At 36.8% G+C, this 26,025-nt stretch overlaps 2 protein-coding genes across 2 annotated transcripts in view; both read left to right on the top strand.

Moving 5' to 3' along the window:
* Positions 1-26,025, top strand: part of LOC134294732 (Fanconi anemia group A protein-like) — a gene marked incomplete at its 5' end in the record, with an annotated part of 71,753 nt that overhangs the window by 25,814 nt on the left and 19,914 nt on the right. The gene's annotated exons all lie outside the window — the stretch shown is intronic.
* Positions 3,737-25,737, top strand: LOC134294728 (Fanconi anemia group A protein-like). Its single transcript, XM_062966364.1, has 15 exons — positions 3,737-3,881; positions 5,536-5,645; positions 5,782-5,857; positions 7,195-7,328; positions 8,475-8,570; positions 8,714-8,787; positions 10,214-10,326; positions 10,412-10,488; positions 12,820-12,853; positions 15,360-15,426; positions 17,761-17,873; positions 19,421-19,497; positions 21,595-21,736; positions 21,855-21,988; positions 25,670-25,737. Exons 1-15 carry the CDS (start codon positions 3,818-3,820, stop codon positions 25,715-25,717), a joined length of 1,359 nt encoding a protein of 452 aa, XP_062822434.1. The 5' UTR covers positions 3,737-3,817; the 3' UTR covers positions 25,718-25,737.

Here is a 26,025-nt window from a genome sequence, read left to right as displayed (position 1 = left end):
GTTAGATATTTTCATTTTTATCCTTCTCTTTTTTGTATGGTAATGAAGCAGACAGATTAATAGTAACAGAGGAAGAAAAGAAATACAGTGAGTAACACAAACATTAAACAGGCAACTCAGAAATTGTGTTTCATCTTTTTTTTGCATTAAAATGAGCATATGTATTTGCTAATTGGTATTATAACTGTTTATTATTCAGACTGTATGCAATTCATTCAATGAGCACACATCTGAGCAGTTTTGCAACATTCATTACATGGATTTCACCCCTTTTTGGGTGATACTCCAGTTACTTTGGAATCAATGTACAATGTGAAGGAGGAATGTATTAATAAATAGTCTATTTCTTTTTAAAAAAACTGCGTATCATTCAAGTTTACATAGTTCTAGCTAAGTTCCTTTATGTTGAGGTAATACTAAATTTGGCCTGCTATCACACCATGAACTTCTGAATGAGAGATCTGTGAGGACAGTTTTGGTGGTGTATTTGTGCCTGGATGAATGGGGTGATGTTCCCAGATTATAAATATTGGTTACTCATTGTTTCTGTTGTAAACACATGGGGAAAGTTGATTACGCTGCAAAAACTATGTCACAAACTTTGATAAATGGGTGGATGGAGATGTCTCTGTTGCCACAACAAAGTTTTTGCCCTGCAGTCAACTTTCTCTAGGTTTCTATGATAGAATCAACAAGGAACTGACATCTTTAACCTAGGAACAAAACTCGTACAAATGATGCACATATTCGCATCCGTGTATTCAAAATATATATTTTTTTAGAAAGCTGTCAGAATTTCTGATGGACTTCCCATGGAGTCCACCTTGTGGGCTTCTAAATCCTGGAACAAAACGGCATGCCTGAGCATCACAGACACAAATCTGGGAACAACAGGTCTGTGTGCTAATCTGCTCTCAGGTCCTGGGTTGCAAAATATAGGTTGTATTATTAATAATATTAATATTTGCAAATAGTTTTTATGGGGTGGGGGAGCATCATTCTGTAGTGTAGAAAACTTTCTACTTATCCTGAGAGTGTTGATTTTGTATTGTTTTTATAATGTTTGTGAGCTGCTTTGGGTCCCATTTAGGGAGAAAAGCGATACAAAATTATTATTATTATTATTATTATTATTATTATTATTATTATTATTGTATGACACAGCAAACACAATAGATATGCTGGATTTCGTATCACAAAATCATAAGTCGAACACTTCCCAAGTGTCTAGGACTGTGTGATGTATTTTTGGATGATGCGTGCAGATCCCAGTAGGGTGGCCTTTTGCAGTTGGCAGATCGTGATTTTGTCAATGTCTATTGTTTCCAAATGCCGGCTGAGATCTTTTGGCATGGCACCCAATGTGCCCATCACCACTGAGACCACCTGCACTGGTTTCTGCCAGAGTCTATGAAGTTCAGTCTTGAGGTCCTGATAGCGGCTGAGTTTTTCCTGTTGTTTTTCATCAATGTGACTGTCACCTGGGATGGAGACATCAATGATCCAAACCTTTTTTCTTTTGACAACTATGATGTCTGGTGTGTTGTGATCCAGAACTTTGTCAGTCTGGATTTGGGAGTAGTATTATTATTATTATTATTATTATTATTATTATTATTATTCACTCTCTAATTAAGGGAAGTACAAAATTTTACTGTTTCTCTTCAATATTTTAGTGGATCAGTGTTTTCTAACTGGAATAGACACCTTATGTCTTAATTATTGCTTCCAATCTGGACAATCCATTGCAATTGTACTGTGAGTGAATAGCTTGTATATTGGTATTGTGGCAAGGAGAAATGCAGATCAGAGAAAACTTTGTATATCAGCTGTGAGATATCATGCTTGAAAACAACCTTACCTGTCTTGAGTTTCCAGATGCATTGCACTACAAACCCCACCATGTCCTGCTCTATTAGTTTGGGAAAGACAAAATGACAAAAGTGTGATGGAATCCTAGGATTTGTAGTTTTCCGAGGTATTTTTTGCAGCCACATTCCAGAATCAATGCAGTTTAGCATCACTTTAACTGCTGGGACTCAGTGTGATGGAGTCCTAGGATTTGTAGTTTTCCAAGGTATTTTTTGAATCCACATTCCAGAATCAATGCAGTTTGGCATCACTTTAACTGCTGGGACTCAGTGTGATGGAATCCTAGGATTTGTAGTTTTCCAAGGTATTTAGTCTTTACATCCACATTCCAGAATCAAAGCAGTTTTGCTGGGACTCAGTGTGATGGAGTCCTAGGATTTGTAGTTTTCCAAGGTCTTTAAGCCTTTGCAGCCACACTCCAGAATCAATGCAGTTTAGCACCACTTTAGCTAAATAATGCTATCGCATCCTGGGAGTAATAGTTTAGGGAGGCAACATCGCTCTCCAGCAGATAAGGCTCAGGACCTTTGCCAAACTACAAATCCCACAATCCTGTATGATGTGGATTCAAACCTAGATGCAAGGAATGTCATCCATTCCTTTCCGGCTCCGTCATTATTTGCCAAGGCTCAATATTTACCAGCCATTATCACACACTCTTGCTCTCTCACCTTTGGTAAACTACATGACACATTTTTCTGTGAGTCAACGCCAGGGATCCCTGGGCACTCCCTAAGTGTGTCTACACTGTGGAATTAATGCGGTTTGACCCCACTTGGACTCTAGCAATGGCTCAATGCTGGGGTATCCAGGGAGTTGTAGTTTGCATCCTTGTGCCAAGAAGGCCGAAGACCTTGTAATGCTACGTCTCCCAGGATTCCATCACATTGAGCCCAGATACTCATCATCATCATCATCAGTATGTGTATATATATATACACATACATACATATACATATAATGTATATATATACACATACATACATATACATATAATGTACATATGTATACACATACACAAATATATATATACTAGCTGTGCCCGGCCATGCGTTGCTGTGGCAAAGTGGTGGTGGTATTGGTTAAAAATTGTTGTGTAATTTTTATTTGATGTTATTTGCATTTTTTAATTAATTTTATTGTAAGTTATATTTTTATTTATTATATTTTATTATTTTCTTGTATTATTTTTAGTTATTTTCTGTTATTATAGTATTTTACTGTATCAATTTTTTAGTGTTTTTTATTATTTTTATTGGGTTGCTAGGAGACCAAGTGGGCGGAGCTTAGCCTTCTAACTGGCAGCAATTGGATAAAAACAATTATTCCTCTCCCTCTAATTAGGACGTTATTATTCTTTTCTTTTTGTTGTATCAACCTAGAGGCGTGGATGATGGGTTGTGTTGTCAAATTTCGAGGTTGGGGGGCCTGTAGTTTTGTTGTTTTGTGGGTTGCCGTGATGCCATCACTCATATTATATATAATTTGTTTACATTTGCTCCCAAAATTATGTATACATAATTTTGGAAGAAATACCAAACAAATCCAGAAATATAAGTTGCTATGGGTCTATAAATTTGCATAAAAATGTCAATTTCCCCTATTAAAGGTGTATACTGGGACAGCTTTGTATCAATAATAGCAATGGGTTGCTAATGCGCATGCGTTAAAAAGTGTCTGGTTCCCTCTGCAATGACTGGGAAAAGCCTTCTCTTTCTCCTTCCCTTACAAAGATGGCTGCCAAATTTCGCTGCCACTACTAAAATGGCCTCCTACTTCAGGGGCGGGATTTGTGAGCGAGAGATGGGCCCCGCCTATGTCCTTCATTCCCATTGGCTAGGATGCACAGGAGGCAGCCAATGGGGTTGCAGGGCGCGCTGGTTGCTTCTGGGTTGTTTTGAAGGAGGAAGAACTGAAGAAAAAGGAGCCAAGGAGGAGTCCGGCAATGCTGGAGAGAGAAGAAAAAGAAGGGCGAGGAGGGGCCAAAATGACCCTCTCTGTCCTCCTGGGTAGGTGGCTACTGAAGAGGGGCACTCTGTGCATGCTCAGAGGCCTTCCCCGAAAGGTATTTGCACTCTGTGCATGCTCAGAGGCCTTCCCCGAAAGGCATTTGCACTCTGTGCATGCTCAGAGGCCTTCCCCGAAAGGTATTTGCACTCTGTGCATGCTCAGAGGCCTTCCCCGAAAGGCATTTGCACTCTGTGCATGCTCAGAGGCCTTCCCCGAAAGTTATTTGCAATCTGTGTATGCTCAGAGGCTGTCTCTGAAAGGTATTTGTACATGTTCAGAAGTATTTGCACTCTGTGCATGCTCAGAGGCCTTTTCCAATAGGTATTTGCACTCTGTGCATGCTCAGAGGCCTTCTCAATGGGTATTTGCAATCTGTGCATGCTCAGAGGCCTTCTCCAAAAGGCATTTGCACTCTGTGCAAGCTCAGAGGCCTTCCCGAAAGGCATTTGTACTCTATGCATGCTCAGAGGCTTTCCTGAAAAGTATTTGCACTCTGTGCATGCTCAGAGACCTTATCTCAAAGGCATTTGCACTCTGTGCATGCTCAGAAGCCTCCCCGAAAGGTATTTGTACTCTATGCATGCTCAGAGGCCTTCTCAAAAAGGCATTTGTACTCTATGCGTGCTCAGAGTCCTTCCCCGAAAGGTATTTGCATTCTGCATGTTCAGAGGTATTTGCACTTTGTGCATGCTTTGAGACATTATCTGATAGATATTTGCACTCTGTGCATACTAAGAGTTAAACACACTGTATGCTCAGAGGCCTTCTCTGAAAGGTATTTGAACTCTGTGCATCCTCATAGGCCTTCGGTATGTATTTGCACTGTGTACATGCTCAAAGGTATTTGTACTCTGCACATGCTCAGAGGCCTCCTCGACAGGTATTTGCACTCTACATGCTCAGAGGTATTTGCACTCTGTGCATTCTCAGAGGTCTTCTAGGAAAGGTATTTGGATGCTCAGAGGCCTTTGAAAGGTATTTGCACTCTGTATTTTCAGAGGCCCACTCAAAGGGATGAATCTAACTACATATGCATTTTAAAATTTTATAATTCATGTTGTCATGGAGTTTAATAGTTTTTAATTGATGTGGTATTGTTGTAATGTTTATTGCTTTTGTTATTGTTTTATTTAATGTGTTCTGGGCAATGTAAATTGCCGACTGTTGTAAGCTGCCCTGAGTCCCTATGGGTGAGAAGGGCGGGGTAAAAGTGATGTAAATAAATGAAACAAATAAGGGTATTTGCACTCTGTTTATGCTCAGAGGTCCTATCTGAAAGATGTTTGTTTATTTTTATTTTATTTATTACAATATTTATATCCCGCCCTTCTCACCCAACAGGGGATTTGGGCGGCTTACAATAAAACACACATATAAAAACTGTACAGTAAATCAGATTAAAAATTATTAGCTTACATCAACATTCATAAACACATTCTAAAATACAGATGGGCGTGTTCAAGTTCAAAAGACTGGGTCTGTTGATTAAGTTCTGGCATACATAATAATAATTAGCACTGCTAGTTGTTATTTGAAAGCCTATCAAATTTGAAAGCTCAATCAAATTGTTTTCTAGTCTTTACTGATACTCATTTGGTTATCTCCATTTCTTGACCCAATGCATTTGCCTCTTTTCTCTTTTTTTATGCTCAGCGGGAAGATCGAAGAAGCAGCGACATGGGCGTCGAAATGGACAGCGACTGCAGGAAAAAGCCCTGCGTGTCTTGAGTTGCCATCAGAACCTGGACGAACTCCTCCGTGAAGTAAGAAAAAAAATGCCAAAAGCAACAACATTCCTAGTTAATAGGCTGCATTTGGAATAGAGTGGGAAGTGGAGTGTTTGTTTTCCTTGCTGCTTAGGAATCACTCTGATCCCTCTTCCCTTTTTATCTTCTCCAGGTGGGAAGTTCTGTATGTAAAGAAGTATTATTAATTCCTGATAATTCAGGCCGAGAATCCTCAGAACTGCTTCTGGGTGAGTGAAAGAGGACCTGTTTGGCCAGGAAGAATGGTTGAAACAAATCCAAGTCAATCTGTTCAGCCAGATAAGAATATTCAGCTCAACGAGTCCAGGATTCTTGTTTTTTATATGCTATAGTTTTTATTTTATTGTACTATACTGTACGTTTATTTTATGCTTTGCCTTAATCACTTTGTGCCATATATAAGCCCTTTGAGTCCCTTCGGGGAGATGGAGGTGGGGTATAAGAATAAAATTATTATTTTATTATGACACAGCAAACAAGATAGATATGCTGGATTTCATATCACAAAATCACAAGTTGAACACTTCCCAAGTGTCTAGGACTGTGTGATGTATTATTATTATTATTATTATTATTATTATTATTATTATTATATTATTATTATTATTATGACACAGCAAACAAGATAGATATGCTGGATTTCATATCAGAAAATCACAAGTCGAACACTTCCCAAGTGTCTAGGACTGTGTGATGTATTATTATTATTATTATTTTATTATGACACAGCAAACAAGATAGATTTGCTGGATTTCATATCACAAAATCACAAGTCGACTACTTCCCAAGTGTTTAGGACTGTGTGATGTATTTTCGGATTATTATTATTATTATTATTATTATTATTATTATGTCACAGCAAACAAGATATATATGCTGGATTTCATATCACAAAATCACAAGTCGAACACTTCCCAAGTGTCTAGGACTGTGTGATGTATTTTCGGATGATGTGCGCAGATCCCAGCAGGGTGGCCTTTTGCAGTTGGCAAATCGTAATTTTGTCAATGCCTGTTGTTTCCAAATGCCGGCTGAGATCTTTTGGCACGGCACCCAGTGTGCCCATCACCACCGGGACCACCTGCACTGGTTTCTGCCAGAGTCTTTGAAGTTCAATCTGGAGGTCCTGATAGTGGCTGAGTTTTTCCTGTTGTTTTTCGTCAATCCGACTGTCACCTGGGATGGCAACATCAATGATCCAAACCTTTTTCTTTTCCACAACTGTGAGGTCTGGTGTGTTGTGTTCCAGAACTTTGTCAGTCTGTTTTAAGGTTTGTTTTCATCATGTTTCTATAATAATAATAATAATTATTATTATTATTATTATTATTATAGAAACATGATGAAAACAAACCTTTAAATGTTCAAGAGTTTTGGGTGTAGATGGGCTGCATCGCCCTAAGCCAGCAAAGGCAGTATATGGATGCTAGGAGGTGTACTCCCACCACAAATGTAGACAATGGCAGGGTTTCTATCCAATTTTTCCTGCCAGACGGCCTGCCTTCTTCATCTATGTCCTGATCTGTGCCTTTCCTTTGCTTCCCAGTCTCTGCTTTGCAGGATCAAGCCACTGCCTTGGGTTTGCCGGTGGGGATCCTCTCGGCCAGAACGGCTGCAAGGAACCTGGAGAAGATCTCTGCGGAGTCTGGTCAGGCCACGCTGCTGAAAGGAGAGCCAAGAGTAAGGAGCGGTAATGTAGTATGTTGGGCAATTTCAAAAAGGGAAAAAGCATCTCAAAAGGAGCAACAGCAGCAGCAGCAGCAGTTTAGCAGATCAGAACCTTCTTCAGTAGAGCAAAATGAGCTCCAGCAATTACACAAGTTACAAAGGCTCCACTGAAAGAACAGCAATGCTATATAGTAAAGTAAGGGCCTGAGCCCGCGGTGGTGCAGTGGGTTAAACCACTGATCTTCTGAACTTGCTGACCGAAAAGTTGATGGTTCGAATTCAGGGAGCGGGGTAAGCTCCCGCTGTCAGCTCCAGCTTCTGCTCACCTAGCAGTTCAAAAACATGAAAATGTGAGTAGATCAATAGGTCTGGTGGGAAGGTAACAGCTCTCCATGTAGTCATGCCAATTGCCACATGACCTTGGAGGTGTCTGCGGACAATGCCGGCTCTTCGGCTTAGAAATGGAGATGAGCACCAACCCCCAGAGTCAGACACAACTGGACTTAACGTCATGGGAAAACTTTTACCTAAAGTTAAGGCCTAGCTATCGATGTCTCTGGAAACATCTTGTCTCTCTCCATGCTCACAAGAGAAGAACAAAATGGAAGACTCGGGCCCATTCTACACTGCGATATAAAATCCAGATTATCTGCTTTGAACTGGATTATATGCAGATGACACCTAATTAGGAGGGAGAGCTCATACTCCAGAGGACAGGATCAGAATTCAAAATGACTTTTAACAGATTACAGACTAGAGTGCCCAAAACTTAAAATGAATTTCAACAAGGACAAATGAAAGATACTACACTTAGGCAGAAAAAAAAAAATGAAAGGCAGAGCATTAATTGACAAAACGTGTTTCTTGCAGTGAGTTAAATAATAATAATAATAATAAATTTATTTTTATACCCCGCCCCATCTCCCCGAAGGGACTCAGGGCGTCTTACATGGGGCCTAGCCTGATAAAACAAATATCAGCAACACAACTATAAAACAGTTATACCAGTAAAACATCTATATCAATAAAACAATTGTTAAAATTGACAAGAAGCATACAAGAAACATACAATATTAAAACAGGAGACTAATTCATAGAATCCAAAATAATATTTCTGTCGATAGTCCTTAACCACACTGTTCTCTTTTGCAACTATAGGAAAAGTTGTCTTGCCTGCTGAACACTTTGAAGGATCTGGCCTCCCAGAATGCTTTCAGCCCATCATTGTTTGCTCAAGAAATGTGGAAAATGCAGGTCAGGCCTTAAAGAAAGAAACCAGCTCCGCAAGTGCTCCTCATTTGCTGTGTCATACTATGTCTTTGCGTCAATAATAATGGCAGCAACTATCTTTGCAAGATTCATGCTCTTACTGCAAACCCAATGTGCTTTGTCCTCAGAGCCCACTCACCCTGGACATGGCATGGCACCTCCACAGAGAAGGCCTCTTGAGCCTGGACGAGCTGCTGGAAAAGTAAATCCGGACTTTGCACATTGTGTGTGTTTTCATCTTGACATATAATTTGACAGGATTTTACCTGCAACCGTTTGGGTTTGGGAGACGAAGATAGAATCTCAGAGTTGGAAGAGATTTCCAAGACTCCTCAGTCCTACCCCCTTCTACCAGGCTGGAAGACACAATCAAAGCCCTCCCGACAGATGGCCATCCAGCTCCAGCTTAAAAACCTCCAGAGAAGAAGACTCCATCACAGATATTCCACTGTCAAACAGCTCTGACTATGATATTAATAATATAGTATATTGTATATACATATATAATATATTATATGATAATAATATTATGATGTAATACAATATAATAATACACTATTATAATTGTATATTATATATTACATGTAATATTACTAATAATATTGCAGTATAGGGGTATAGTACAATATACAGAAGAGTCTTACTTATCCAACACTTGCTTATACAACGTTCTGGATTATCCAACGCATTTTTGTAGTCAGTGTTTTTAATATATCGTGATATTTTGGTGCTAAATTCATAAATACAGTAATTACTACATAGCATTACTGCATATTGAACTACTTTTTCTGCCAAATTTGTTGTTTAACATGATGTTTTGGTGCTTCATTTGTAAAATCATAACCTAATTTGATGTTGAATAGGCTTTTCCTTAATGCCTCCTTATTATCCAACATATTCGCTTATTCAACATTCTGCCTGCCCGTTTATGTTGGATAAGTGAGACTCTACTGTGTGTATATATATATATATATATATATATATATATGTCTATAAATTTGCATTAAAATGTCAATTTCCCCTCTTAAAGGTGTATACTGGGACAGCTTTGTATCAATAATAGATAAGCGAGACTCTACTGTATATACATATAGTATTGATAATATTATAATGTAATACAATATCATTACTAATAAAAAAACAATATAATATAATTATATATTACATGTAATATTGCTAATAATATTGCAGTATAGGGGTATAGTACAATATAATAATATATAATGCTTATATTGTTTTATGCTAATAATATAATATATTGTATACATATAGTATTGATAATATTATAATGTAATACAATAATAATAATACACTATTATAATTGTATATTATAGATTACATGTAATATTGCTAATATTGCAGTATAGTGGTATGGTTCAATATAGTAATATATAATGCTAATATTGTGCTATGCTAATAATATAATATATTGTATGTACATATAAATTGTGAGCTGCCTTGAGTCCCCTTCGGGGTGAGAAGGACAGGATATAAATGTCGCAAATAAATAAATAATTGCCTTTTGGGGCTACAGAATCCTTCTGTTTAGGGGATACTGGGACATTTAGTTGAAAACGCAATTTACAAAAGAGAGTTTAGGTCAACTGCAGTGTTGTGTGTCTTCCTAGTAATCCAGACACGTCTGCGTTGGTGGATTGGCTGTGCCGTGGTCTTTGCCTTTTGTGCAGCGAAACAGAAAGCTCTTCCTTGGACTCAGAGCACCTGGGGAGCCTCCTGACAGGTAACATCAGGAGCCGAAAGCAACCCTGACCTTTGGGACACCCAGCCTTGGGGAGGAAGGTGGTAGCTTTGCCCTTTGTCTTTAGGCCTGGCATCTGTCTTCCTTCGTCACGGATTTCCGAAGACGTCTGAGCCAGGAAAGAAGTCGCCAAGGCTGTCCAAAGTAAGGATGGAATGGGATGAATGAGGACCATTAATGCTTGTAAACACAGGCTTTCCTACCACTGTAGCAATGACTATGAATAGAATAAGGGCCTGTGAAGCAGGTTTTGGGTTCTGTCATTGAATTATTTCATTATTATTATTATTATTATTGACACAACGACGTTGTATGACACAGCAAACAAGATAGATATGCTGGGTTTCGTTTCACAAAATCACAAGTCGAACACTTCCCATGTGTCTAGGACTGTGTGATGTATTTTCGGATGATGCGAAAATATTAAATTAATAATAATAATAATTATTATTATTATTATTATCATCAGCATCATCATCTGAATTAATCTGTGAATTTTAATCTGCATTTCATCAGCGGATTTTAACTTGTATTTTAACTCTTGTTATATGTGTTTTGATAGAGTTTTATCTCTTGTTTTTATGTTGTTATACCCCACCTCAAGCTGTAGGGAGAGGCGGGTAATTCATTTATTATTATTATTATTATTATTATTATTATTATTATTATTATTATTATTCCTACTACTACTACATGGGTTAAAAATTCATTATTATTATTATTATTATCATCATCAGCATCATCATCTGAATTAATCTGTGAATTTTAATCTGCATTTCATCAGCGGATTTTAACTTGTATTTTAACTCTTGTTATATGTGTTTTGATAGAGTTTTATCTCTTGTTTTTATGTTGTTATACCCCACCTCAAACTGTAGGGAGAGGCGGGTAATTCATTTATTATTATTATTATTATTATTATTATTATTATTATTATTATTATTCCTACTACTACTACTACATGGGTTAAAAATTCATCATTATTATTTTTATTATTACTACTACTATTATTATCAGCTGAATTAATCTGTGAATTTTAATCTGCATTAAATTAGCTGATTTTAAGTTGTATTTTAACTCTTGTTATATGTGTTTTGATAGTGTTTTATCTCTTGTTTTAATGATAATGTACCCCACCTCGAACCGTAGGGAGAGGCGGGTAATGAATTCATTATTATTATTATTATTATTATTATTATTATTATTATTATTATTATCATCATCATTATTTGAATTAATCTGTGAATTTTAATCTGCATTTCATTAGCAGATTTTAACTTGTATTTTAACTCTTGTTATATGTGTTTTGATAGAGTTTTATCTCTTGTTTTTATGTTGTTATACTCCACCTCAAGCTGTAGGGAGAGGCGGGTAATTCATTTATTATTATTATTATTATTATTATTATTATTATTATTATATTCCTACTACTACTACTACATGGGTTAAAAATTCATCATTATTATTTTTATTATTACTACTACTATTATTATCAGCTGAATTAATCTGTGAATTTTAATCTGCATTAAATTAGCTGATTTTAAGTTGTATTTTAACTCTTGTTATATGTGTTTTGATAGTGTTTTATCTCTTGTTTTAATGATAATGTACCCCACCTCGAACCGTAGGGAGAGGCGGGTAATGAATTCATTATTATTATTATTATTATCATCATCATTATTTGAATTAATCTGTGAATTTTAATCTGCATTTCATTAGCAGATTTTAACTTGTATTTTAACTCTTGTTGTATGTGTTTTGATAGAGTTTTATCTCTTGTTTTTATGTTGTTGTACCCCACCTCAAGCTGTAGGGAGAGGCGGGTAATTCATTTATTATTATTATTACTACTACTATTATTATTATCATCTGAATTAATCTGTGAATTTTAACTTGCATTTCATTAGCAGATTTTAACTTATATTTTAATTTTTCTTATCTGTGTTTTGATAGTGTTTTATCTCATGTTTTAATGATAATGTACCCCCCCTGAAGCCGTAGAGAGAGGCGGTTAATAAATTCATTATTATTATTATTATCATCATCATCATCATCATCATCTGAATTAATCTGTGACTTTTAATCTGTATTTCATTGGTGGATTTCAACTTGCATTTCATTAGCAGATTTTAACTTATATTTTAATTTTTGTTATATGTGTTTTGATAGAGTTTTATCTCTTGTTTTAATGACGTTGCGCCCCACCTCAAGCCATGGAGAGAGGCGGTTAATAAATTCATTATTATTATTATTATTATTATTTGAATTAATCTGTGAATTTTAATCTGCATTTCATTAGCAGATTTTAACCCTTGTTGTATGTGTTTTGATAGTGTTTTATCTCTTGTTTTAATGATGATGTATCCAGCCTCGAGCCATAGGGAGGATCTGTTAAGTTAATGGCTGGCAGAGCAATGTGGCCTGTCATTCACTCGGAATGGCTTCAAAGTTAATGTCTGCCTTTTGTCTTCACAGATTTACTGTGCTGTCCTTGGGAGGATGCTGGCATGTAAGTTCTTTGGCATGGAAAGCAATTGCATTGGGATCTCAATTATAGTGGAGTTTGCTGACTGTGTATATAATTGTCGTGCTGTGTACATAATTAGCTTTTCAATTGCAACTATGTTTGTAGAGTAGAATTTAGGAGATGGAGCTGTAACACGGAGCGGGAGTAGTAGATCAGAGAAATGTTGTTTTGGATTACATCAACAACAATATGTCGTTATTATTATTATTATTATTGACACAAAGACACAGTATGACACAGCAAACGAGACCTATATGCTGGATTTCGTTATCACCAAATCACAACTTGAACACTTCCCAAGTGTTTAGGACTGTGTTTTTGTTGTTATTATTATTATTATTATTTGAAACATTTAATTTTGTGTGTTTTTTAAAAATTTGATACCACTGTATGCTTGTTTTATATCTGTGAGCCGCCCCGAGTCCCTCTGGGGAGATGGTGGTGGGGTATAAAAATAAAGTTGTTGTTGTTGTTGTTATTATTATTATTTATTTGAAACACAACAAGATGAGGCCACAGCAGACACTCTGCTGGCAGTTGTATTGGATCACACGTCGGACACTTCCCAAGTTTCTAGGGCTGTGTGATGACGTATTATTATTATTATTATTATCATTATTATTATTATTATTATTATTATTATTATTATTATTATTATTTACCCGTCTCTCCAGGCAGGACACAACATAGTCAAATACATCTATAAAATTGCATATTAAAACATAGTTTTATATATATATAGTATCAGAAGTGACTTGAGAAACTGCAAGTCGCTTCTGGTGTGAGAGAATTGGCTGTCTGCAAGGACGTTGCCCAGAGGATGCCTGGATGTTTGATGTTTTTACCATCATTGTGGGGGTTACTCTGGATTACAACAACAACAACACATTATTATTATTATTATTATTATTATTATTATTATTATTTTATGACACAGCAAACAAGATAGATATGCTGGATTTCGTACTGTGTCATTATTATTATTATTATTATTATTATTATTATTATTATTACTATTTTACCTGTCTCTCCTTTCGGCTCCAGGCAGGACACAGCATTGTCAAATACATCTATAAAATTATATATTAAAACATAGTAATATATATTATTATTATTTCGTGTCAGGAGCGACTTGAGAAACAGCAAGTCGCTTCTGGTGAGAGAGAATTGGCCGTCTGCAAGGACGTTGCCCAGAGGACGCCTAGATGTTTGATGTTTTTACCATCGTTGTGGGGGCTTCTCTGGATTACAACAATCCTGGATTACATCATCATCATAATCATCATCATCATTGTTGTTGTTGTTATTATTATTTATTTACCTGTCCTTTCGGCTCCAGGCAAGACACAGCATAATCAAATAGATATATAAAATTGCATATTAAAACATAGTAATTATACAGTAGAGTCTCACTTATCCAACACTCGCTTATCCAACATTCTGGATTATCCAACGCATTTTTGTAGTCAATGTTTTCAATATATCGTGATATTTTGGTGCTAAATTCGTAAATACAGTAATTACTATGTAGCATTACTGCGTATTGAACTACTTTTTCTGTCAAATGTGTTGTATAACATGATGTTCTGGTGCTTAATTTGTAAAATCATAACCTAATTTGATGTTTAATAGGCTTTTTCTTAATCTCTCCTTATTATCCAACATATTCACTTATCCAACGTTCTGTCGGCCCGTTTACGTTGGATAAGTGAGACTCTACTGTATTATTATTTCGTGTCAGGAGCGACTTGAGAAACAGCAAGTCGCTTCTGGTGAGAGAGAATTGGCTGTCTGCAAGGACGTTGCCCAGGGGACATTGCCCAGATGTTTTGGTGTTTTTACCATCCTGTGGGAGGCTTCTCTCATGTCCCCACACGGGGAGCTGGAGCTGACAGAGGGAGCTCATCTGCATCCTCTCTGGACTCGAATGAGCAACCTTCAGGTTAGCAGTCCTGCCGGCACAAGGGTTTAACCCATTGCGCCACTGGGTGCTCCAGTAAAATATATAAAAACATACATATTAAAATACCTGATACAAAAGTTATGAAAACTCTTAGAATCTACTTCCAGCCGTAGTTTTTCTCATGCGCTGCCATGTGGAAGCCTTCCTTGGAGATGGTGCCCCAGTGACATCTGGAGCATCCCTATCAGGACATGCTTTCCGTGTTGCTTAAATGGCACATCCCAAAGTGGTTCAAGGTCGGGGTTAATGCCTTCCCTGCCTCTGCCTTAATGGTTCCTTTTCCCTCCTTCTCATAATGAGGTCAGATTTTTAAAAGGATGAGCATCATTTTGCGACTGAATGCATATTTCCCCATTGGATTGTTTAACCTTTAAATATATAATGTTTATTTATTTTCGTTCATTCAAATATACATGCATTGCAAGTGTTTGCTGCATACAGTGCAATACTTTCATCTATTGGCCTTTCATAATCATTTCTCAGACAATATATTTTCAATAATTGTTTGTTTGTTTTGTGTTTTAGGGCTGCTTGATTCTGTGGCCAAAGAGAAGCAGGAAGGCTCTTCTTCCCTGAAGGCTGCAAAAAGCTGGTGAGCATCTCTACCTCACAACCTCTGAGGATGCCTGCCATAGATGTGGGTGAAACGTCAGGAGAGAATGCTTCTGGAACATGGCCATACAGCCCGGAAAACACACAACAAACCTGTGATCCTGGACATGAAAACCTTCAACAACACATATCTCCTTTTTCCGGAGAGATGTGTTGATGAAATGGGTTGCTGTGAGTTCTCCAGAAGCATTCTCTCCTGATGTTTTGCCCACATCTATGAATGGTGCAGCAGGCCAGCTTGATTAGCACTGAATAGCCTTGCAGCTTCAAAGCCTGGTTGCATCCTGCCTGGGGGAATCCTTTGCTGGGAGATGTTAGCTGGCCCTAATTATTATTATTATTATTATTATTATTATTATTATTATTATTATTATTATTATTGACACAACGACGTTGTATGACATAGCAAACAAGATAGATATGCTGGATTTCGTATCACAAATTCACAAGTCAAACACTTTCCAAGCGTTTAGGACTTATTATTATTATTATTATTATTATTATTATTATTATTATTATTACAACATTTCTACCCCGCCCTTCTCACCCCTTAAGCAGGACTCAGGGCGGTTTACAAATATAAAACATATGTATAAAAAATTCCAGTTGCAATTCATTACAATTTAAATTAATTACATTAAAACATTCATAAAAATATACATTCAAGACACATTGAGTCCGATCTGCGTCTGTCATTATGTCTTAAAACATTATAATTATAATTGATGTTGCTTCTATCGCTCAAAAGCCTGATCCCACAACCAAGTTTTCACTTTTTTAAAAAAAAGATAGGAGGGAGGGTGCCTGTTGGATTTCATTTGGGAGGTTTCCTATGATTGTTTCCTATCTGGAATAACACCAACAAACCTCTGAGGATGCCTGCCATAGATGTGGGCGAAACGTCAGGAGAGAATGCTTCTGCAATATGGTCATACAGTCTGGAAAACTCACAGCAACCCAGTGATTTTGGCCATGAAAGGCTTTGACAACACAATGGGATGAAATGATGAGCTGTATCAAAGCATTGTGCCAAACGATACCATAATGGTTCCAAATAAAGTTTTCTGTTGTGTTTGACATTTGCAATAAAGGGAAACCAATCACTATTAACATCCTGGAGTCCATTGTCTCCTCCGAAACGCTAATTTCTCCATAAATGTGATTTCTGCCCACCAGTTGCTTGTATCGATACTTTATGCCAAGCCTTCCATTGTTGACCCTTCAGCAATTTCAGAGATTGGGCATAAAGTAAACAGGAATCAGTTTATCCCAATATCCCTTAACAAAAGAAATACTCAAGGATTAAACGTTAAAGCCATTATTTATTTTAATCAACGAACAATGGGATGGTTTTGAAAGGCCGGTTTTGAAAAGATGTCTCTTTAATGTGGGAAGAGTGTTATCCGTTGAAACCAAATTTGGTTTGCATTAAACCAAACCGTGTTTGGGGAGAGCCTTTCTTCTTGAGCACTAAGAGATTTTCTTTCTCTAATTTAAAAATGCAATTTATTATACATATATATATATATATATATATATATATATATATATATATATATATATATATTGTATATATATTGCATATATATATATATATACACACACACACACACACACACACATATATATACATACATACATACATACATACAGTAGAGTCTCACTTATCCAAACCTCGCTTATCCAAGCCTCTGGATTATCCAAGCCATTTTTGTAGTCAATGTTTGCAATATATTATGATATTTTGGTGCTAAATTCGTAAATACGGTAATTACAACATAACATTACTGCGTATTGAAATACTTTTTCTGTCAAATTCGTTGTATAACGTGATGTTTGGGTGCTTAATTAGTAAAATCATAACCTAATTTGATGTTTAATAGGCTTTCCCCCCACTGAATGGCATTGGTGGTTGTTTGATATTATTACTGTTGTATAAACCTTTGTTTTAACTTCTGTTTTATCATCTTCTTGTGTTTTAAACTGTGTATATTGTTAATGTATTTGCGCTGTTACTTTTGTAACATTGTGACCCGCCCCGAGTCCCCACGGGCAGATGGTGGCGGGGTATAAATAAAGTTTTATTATTATTATTATTATTATTATTATTATTATTATTATTTCCTTAATCCCTCCTTATTATCCAAGATATTCACTTATCCAAGCTTCTGCCAGCCCATTTAGCTTGGATAAGTGAGACTCTACTGTGTGTGTGTGTATATAGATAGATAGATAGATAGATAGATAGATAGATAGATAGATAGATAGATAAATTGCATTTTATTTTTGTACATTTTATTTTGTATATATATAGGCTCCATGTGTTTACTGTGAGTGCCTACCAAGGCCTGGTCCTGCCTGAGGCCCTGCAAGACTTCTTCAGCCAAACTTTGACCCAAGTTCTGACCTACAACCCTCAGCTCAAAGGTAGGGCTTTTTAAAAAATAAATTGCATTTTATTTTTGTACTGTGGGGTGAATTGTTCTAATACTGTAAACAGGTTGCCATATATACTCATGTATCAGTTGATTTTTATATAAGTCGAGAGCCATTCTTGTATGGAGGACAGAGAGTATGTTAATCCCTGGAGAAGTCAAACTACCTTTTGGGTTTTTTTTTTTAACTAACATTTCTATATTCTGTTTTTATGACCCAGTTTTGTATATATATATATATATTTGGGGCCTCTGGTGGCACAGTGTGTTAAAGCGCTGAGCTGCTGAACTTGCAGACCGAAAAGTGCCAGGTTCAAATCCCGGGAGTGGAATGAGCGCCCACTGTTAGCCCCAGCTTCTGCCAACCTAGCAGTTCGAAAACATGCCAATGTGAGTAGATCAATAGGTCTGGCGGGAAGGTAAGGGCGTTCCATGCAGTCATGCCGGCCACATGACCTTGGAGGTGTCTATGGACAATGCCGGCTCTTCGGCTTAGAAATGGAGATGAGCACCAACCCCCAGAGTCGGACACGACTGGACTCAATGTCATGGGAAACATTTACCTTTACCTTTTTGTATGTTTTGAATTGTATTAGTCTTTGTTCAATTGTGAACCTCTTTGAGTTCCAATTTTGATATGGAAACAACAACAACAACAACAACAACAGGACACCAACTCTCCTAGGCTTCAGGAAAGCCTTAAAGACATGGTTGCGCACACAAGCTTTTAATGAATGAGAACATGGACTTTACATGACCTGTACCAAGACTTACGTTGAGAATTCTGGATGTGAATGGATTTTAATCTTGGATATGCTTAAAATTTTATATAATGTGATTTTATTTTGTAATGGTATCTGTTTTATATGAATTGTTGTTTTGTACACTGTTTTTAGGCATTGAATTTTTGCCTATTTATTGTAAACCGCCTTGAGTCCCCCCTGGGAGAAAGGCAGGGTAAAAATGATGTAAATAAATAACTAAATAAATAAATAAAGGTGAGGTATAAGTTTCATAAATAAATAAATAGGATGCTAGCTGTTAAGCAGCCAGCGAGAGAGTCCATGTCCTCTTGACGTCGCCTTCATTGAATGTCCTGTGCATAAAAGGCCTTGAAGTTACAGACGCCTTTAGAAATCATTGACTGCCTTATTCCAATTCTATTGGAACTGTTGGTTATTTTTATTTATCAGTTGCAGATAAAGGAGCCGTGGTGGTGCAGTGGGTTAAACCCTTGTGCCAGATGGACTGCTGACCTAAAGGTTGGGTTGCTGACCTGAAGGTTGCCGGTTCGAATCCGTGAGATGGGATGAGCTCCCATCTGTCAGCTCTAGCTTGTGGGAACATGCGTGAAGACTCCCAGCAGGATGGTAACACATTCTGACATCGCTTGGACAACGTCTTTGTACATGGCCAAATCTCTCACACCAGAAGCGACTTGCAATATGTTCTCAAGTCGCTTCTGACACAATTTAAAAAATTGATTAGCAGCCCTGGCCTTACATTGTGTGAATTGAGTTTTCTTTTTCTTTCCATCAGTTTCCGATGCCATTCCTCTCCAGAGAGAGTGGAGCTTTGCTCGGACAAATGCGGTGCTCGCCTTGCTCTACCGCAAAGTAAGTCTTCCTTAATTGGGGTTTGACTGCAAGCATTTCACAGTCGTCCTGCTCCTTTTAAAAACTACCATATATACTCGAGTATAAGCCGACCCGAATATAAGCCACAAAAAAGTTTTGTTGTTTTGTGGATCGCCGTGATGCCATCACTCTTTTATATATATAGATCTATGTTTTGAGTTTACAACCTATGATGTGCACTTTGCTAATCTACTATTGCAACCTCACTGTTTTTAAATTCTATGTTTTTAATAAGTGTGTTTTTATTCTTTTTGGTTAATGTGCAAATATTACAATGGGTGCATGTTATTGTTTATTGATGTATTGAATATTGTTATTGTTTTGTATTTGATATTTCTGTGAGCCGCCCCGAGTCCCCTCTGGGGGAGATGGTGGCGAGATACAAATAAATGTATTATTATTATTATTATTACTATTATTATTATTATTATTAACCAGTTTTTACCACAAAAAAACTGGGAAAACATTGACTCCAGTATAAGCCGAGGGTGGTAAATTTCAGAAATAAAAATAGATACCAATAAAATTACATTAATTGAGGCATCAGTAGGTTAAATGTTTTTGAATATTTACATAAAGTTCAAATTTAAGATAAGACTGTCCAACTCTGATCAAATCATTATTCTCATCTTCTTCAGTGTAAATGTGCTTATGTATCCTTTTAATAATAATAGAGTAAAATAATACCTGAAATAATAGTAATAATAATAATAAATACAGGAAAATAATACATGTAATAATAGAGTAAAATAATAAATGCAATAATAGTAATAATAATAATTATAATAAGATCAGAGTGAAATAATAAATGTAATAATAATAATAATAGAGTAAAATAATAATAATAATAATAATAATAATAATAATAATAATAATAATTTTATTTTTATACCCCGCCACCATCTCCCCAGAGGGACTCGGGGCGGCTCACAGATATAAAACCAGCATACAGAGTATCAAATACAAAAAACACAAAAATAAAATTAAAAGGCATAAAATAAAATCACAGTCATTATAAAACACATGATAAAACACAGCAATACCCTAGCACTCAAGACCTAGCTCTTTACTAGAGCTTTTAATCTATGTTAATTTTATCAATATTTGTATGTATGTATTTTTATCCTTTACAATTTTATCTTGTAAATCGCCTAGAGCATCTTGGATGGAGGGCGATTAATAAGTAATTAAATGATGATGATGATGATGATGATGATGATGATGATGGTTAATAAAATCATACAATGGATTGGGCAAAGTGCACTGAGTGAAAAAACAACAAAACCCAAAACAAAACAACAACAAAAAAGAGAAAATGGAAAAGCAAAGGAAAAATAAATGCAATACAGTAGAATCTCACTTATCCAACACTCACTTATCCAACGTTCTGGATTATCCAACACATTTTTGTAGTCAATGTTTTCAATATATCATGATATTTTGGTGCTAAATTCGTAAATACAGTAATTACTACATAGCATTAATGTGTAATGAACTACTTTTTCTGTCAAATTTGTTGTATAACATGATGTTTTGGTGCTTAATTAGTAAAATCATAAACTATTTTGATGTTTAATATGCTTTTTCTTAATCTCTCCTTATTATCCAACTTATTCACTTATCCAACATTCTGCTGGCCCGTTTATGTTGGATGAGACTCTACTGTAGTAGCAACAATAATAGAGAAAAATAATAAATGTAATAATACCAATAATAATAGAGAAAAATAATAAATATACCATATATTCTTGAGTATAAGCTGACCCAAATATAAGCCATCCAGGACTCTCACCTGAGTATAAGCCGAGGGGTCTTTTTCAGTCTTAAAAAAAGGGCTGAAAAACTAGGCTTATACTCGAGTATATACAGTATACTGCTTTTGCTCAATAAAACTACAAAAGACTGTCAATAGCAAGGTGAACTATTCTGAGGTGCGACACCCCTCAACCACTTTGGCCTCCAACCAAACATAACACTGCTCACTCAGGAGCAAACTATCTGCTGACTCTTGAGATGGTTTTCCATCTTCCTTGCTTGGATGGTGAAAGGCGTTTCTGGCTTTGTCTCCCCTTGTAGTTGTTTGTGCCCTTCAAGCCGGAGGAGTTGGTCCGCCATTTGCAGCACGTCCTGGAGACGAGCGAAGTCAACTGGCATCACGTCCTCTCCTGCGTTTCCACGCTGCTGGTCTGCCAGTCGGGAGCCGCACCACTGATTAAAGGTAGATACCGAGTCCGTGGTTGGATCGGACTTTGGCATTTTGAGCCCACATACTGTTTTGTTTTCACTTTGGGAAAAAGGTGGGAGACGTGTGTGTTATGGGGAAGTCTTTTTCCCAGACTTCCTGAGCCATCTGCTGAAGAAAGGCTTTGAGGACTATGACTTGGAAAGCATGATGACGGCGTTCCTGATCGCGCGCCAGGCTGGCCTGGAGGGTCCTGCCGTTTTCATGCCTTACGCAGAATGGTTTAAGGTAAGAGCCTAAGATAGATCATGAGTTCTGACATTAAATTGCCTCATTTATGGTCCTAACCATACAGGTTTGCATTGGCGGACCCAAAGAGACATCTCAGGAATTTGCTATGTCCTCTGCCACAATTACCCATTGAATTTTGACTTGTGAGTTTTAACCTGCTTTATACTAGTGTGGTCTTGTGAGTATTTTTTTTTTGGCCCAGTTCCTTTTAGGAGCCAATCCTGGATTTTACTAAAGTATGACTATTTTACCGTGTTTCCCCGAAAATAAGACAGTGTCTTATATTATTTTTTACTCCCAAAGATGCGCTAGGTCTTATTTTCAGGGGATGTCTTATTTTTCTATGAAGAAGAATTCATATCCATTGTTGAACAAAAAAAAATGAACATTTATTCTATACTGTACAGAAGTTGTCATCACAAACCAACATAACTAAACCAGACAAACTGTGACCCCTGTCAAGAATTTCTTGTTACTACCATTATTTACATATACAACTGGTATATAAGCCGCCCCAAGTCCCTCTGGGGAGATGGAGGCGGGGTATAAAAATAAAATAATAATTATTATTATTATTTTATTTTATTGTATGACGCAGCAAACAAGATAGATATGCTGGATTTCGTATCACAAAATCACAAGTCAAACACTTCCCAAGTGTCTAGGACTGTGTGATGTATTTATTATTATTATTATTATTATTATTTTATTATGACACAGCAAACAAGATAGATATGCTGGATTTCGTATTGCAAAATCACAAGTCGAACACTTCCCAAGTGTCTAGGACTGTGTGATACATTATTATTATTATTATTATTATTATGTACATTTACCAACCCTGCATGCTACGGTGTTTTGTTTGACGGGCGCCGGGCATGCTTCCAAACAAAAACTTTGCTAGGTCTTACTTTCAGGGGAGGCCTTATATTTAGCAATTTAGCAAAACCTCTACTAGGTCTTATTTTTTGGGGATGTCTTACTTTCAGGGAAACAGGGTATGTGATCTTATTAGTTTTTATGATCTATTCTATTGTTGATTGATTTGTTTTATTGTTGTGTTTTTACATTGTTTGTTTATCCTGGGCTTGGCCCCATGTAAGCCGCCCCAAGTCCCTTTGGGGAGATGGGGCTGGGTATAAAAATAAAAATAAAATAATAAGAATAATTATTATTGTATGTTATATCATCATCATCATCTATCACCTGTGGCCGAGTAAGATTGTCTTCCAAGACTTGGTAGTGGGTCTTCAAATAGCTGTAAAGGCCTATTCTGGATCCGCATAGTCTTTTGCAGTTTTTGTGTGTGTCAGGAGCAACTTGAGAAACTGCAAGTTGCTTCTGATGTGAGAGAATTCGTTGTCTGCAAGGATGTTGCCCAGAGGTGAATGTTTTGATGTTTTACGATCCTTGTGGTTGGCTTATCTCATGTCCCTGCATGGGGAGCTGGAGTTGACAGAGGGAAGTCACCTGCTCTCCCGGCAACCTGTGGGTCAGCAGTCCTGCCGGCACAAGGATTTAGCCCATTGTGTCACCGGGGGCTCTATCTTTTGCATTGAGGACATACATTTCCAGATAGAAGGTGGTCCCGACAAGGGTTTGCTTGGGACGTATCTCTCTTTTCCCCTTCATTCGTGCCTCTGCAAAATCCACAGCACTGTTGGTAACAGCTGACCTCCAGTTCCAATGATCGAGAGTCAGGGCTTCCTAGTTCTCTCGCCATGTTCCTGCCACATTTTTATGGTTAGCTCTAAGCCCATCTGTCCTCTGAAATTCCATTTTCCATTCTTGAACTGAGAGTAGAGTAACTGCTTTGCGAGACGGTGATCGGACCTTTGGACAACTTGGCATCCGGTCCCACGAAGTTGAAGGCAGAGAATCATCGCTTCAGTGCTGGTGGTCTTTGCTTATATGTATTTAGTAAACAGTTAAAAACATGGCTTTTCCAGTGTGCATTGGAATAATTAACCCCACGACAGACCCCTCCTATAGAAATACCGCTTTTCTGCATTTTGTTTTGCCCCGGTATTGGAAACAACTTGACTCCCTACCCCAACTCTTCTAGATAACTCCTCAACACTTTGCCCAGATACCTTATTAAAAGGTTTTGTATTTTTTGCATTTTGTATACTTTTGCATTTTTTGACTTGACCGGCCCCCTTTCTATCTAATAGTGGGGATGTTTGTTTTACCATTTTACCGTTTTATTTTGCTATGATCTATGTCATAGGGGTTGCTATGATCTATGTCAGAGGTTGTGAGGTCTGTTGGAAACTAGGCAAGTGGGGTGTATATATCATCCTGCTGGGAGGCTTCTCATGTCCCCACAAGCTAGAGCTGACAGACGATACCATAATGGTTCCAAATAAAGTTTTCTGTTGTGTTTGACATTTGCAATAAAGGGAAACCAATCACTATTAACATCCTGGAGTCCATTGTCTCCTCCGAAACGCTAATTTCTCCATAAATGTGATTTCTGCCCACCAGTTGCTTGTATCGATACTTTATGCCAAGCCTTCCATTGTTGACCCTTCAGCAATTTCAGAGATTGGGCATAAAGTAAACAGGAATCAGTTTATCCCAATATCCCTTAACAAAAGAAATACTCAAGGATTAAACGTTAAAGCCATTATTTATTTTAATCAACGAACAATGGGATGGTTTTGAAAGGCCGGTTTTGAAAAGATGTCTCTTTAATGTGGGAAGAGTGTTATCCGTTGAAACCAAATTTGGTTTGCATTAAACCAAACCGTGTTTGGGGAGAGCCTTTCTTCTTGAGCACTAAGAGATTTTCTTTCTCTAATTTTTTATATATATATATATATATATATATATATATATATATATACATACACACATACACACACACACACACACACACATACACACACACACACACACACACAAAATAAAATGTACAAAAATAAAATGCAATTTATTATACATATATATATATATATATTGTATATATATTGCATATATATATATATATACACACACACACACACACACACACATATATATACATACATACATACATACAGTAGAGTCTCACTTATCCAAACCTCGCTTATCCAAGCCTCTGGATTATCCAAGCCATTTTTGTAGTCAATGTTTGCAATATATTATGATATTTTGGTGCTAAATTCGTAAATACGGTAATTACAACATAACATTACTGCGTATTGAAATACTTTTTCTGTCAAATTCGTTGTATAACGTGATGTTTGGGTGCTTAATTAGTAAAATCATAACCTAATTTGATGTTTAATAGGCTTTCCCCCCACTGAATGGCATTGGTGGTTGTTTGATATTATTACTGTTGTATAAACCTTTGTTTTAACTTCTGTTTTATCATCTTCTTGTGTTTTAAACTGTGTATATTGTTAATGTATTTGCGCTGTTACTTTTGTAACATTGTGACCCGCCCCGAGTCCCCACGGGCAGATGGTGGCGGGGTATAAATAAAGTTTTATTATTATTATTATTATTATTATTTCCTTAATCCCTCCTTATTATCCAAGATATTCACTTATCCAAGCTTCTGCCAGCCCATTTAGCTTGGATAAGTGAGACTCTACTGTGTGTGTGTGTATATAGATAGATAGATAGATAGATAGATAGATAGATAGATAAATTGCATTTTATTTTTGTACATTTTATTTTGTATATATATAGGCTCCATGTGTTTACTGTGAGTGCCTACCAAGGCCTGGTCCTGCCTGAGGCCCTGCAAGACTTCTTCAGCCAAACTTTGACCCAAGTTCTGACCTACAACCCTCAGCTCAAAGGTAGGGCTTTTTAAAAAATAAATTGCATTTTATTTTTGTACTGTGGGGTGAATTGTTCTAATACTGTAAACAGGTTGCCATATATACTCATGTATCAGTTGATTTTTATATAAGTCGAGAGCCATTCTTGTATGGAGGACAGAGAGTATGTTAATCCCTGGAGAAGTCAAACTACCTTTTGGGTTTTTTTTTTTAACTAACATTTCTATATTCTGTTTTTATGACCCAGTTTTGTATATATAT

The sequence above is a fragment of the Anolis carolinensis genome, unplaced genomic scaffold (genome assembly GCF_035594765.1).
Source record: "Anolis carolinensis isolate JA03-04 unplaced genomic scaffold, rAnoCar3.1.pri scaffold_19, whole genome shotgun sequence".
NCBI classification, from domain to species: Eukaryota; Metazoa; Chordata; class Lepidosauria; order Squamata; family Dactyloidae; genus Anolis; species Anolis carolinensis.
The sequence above is the reverse complement of the archived record's forward strand: the minus strand, read 5'-3'. Positions and strand labels throughout refer to the sequence as shown.

Excerpts from the sequence above, each read along its gene's own strand:
- LOC134294728 (XM_062966364.1), top strand. The coding sequence starts at position 3,818 with ATGCTGGAGAGAGAAGAAAAAGAAGGGCGAGGAGGGGCCAAAATGACC. Across the intron at positions 3,882-5,535 it reads GACCCTCTCTGTCCTCCTGG|CGGGAAGATCGAAGAAGCAG; the intron begins GTAGGTGGCTAC and ends TTTTATGCTCAG. Across the intron at positions 7,329-8,474 it reads TGCTGAAAGGAGAGCCAAGA|GAAAAGTTGTCTTGCCTGCT; the intron begins GTAAGGAGCGGT and ends TTGCAACTATAG.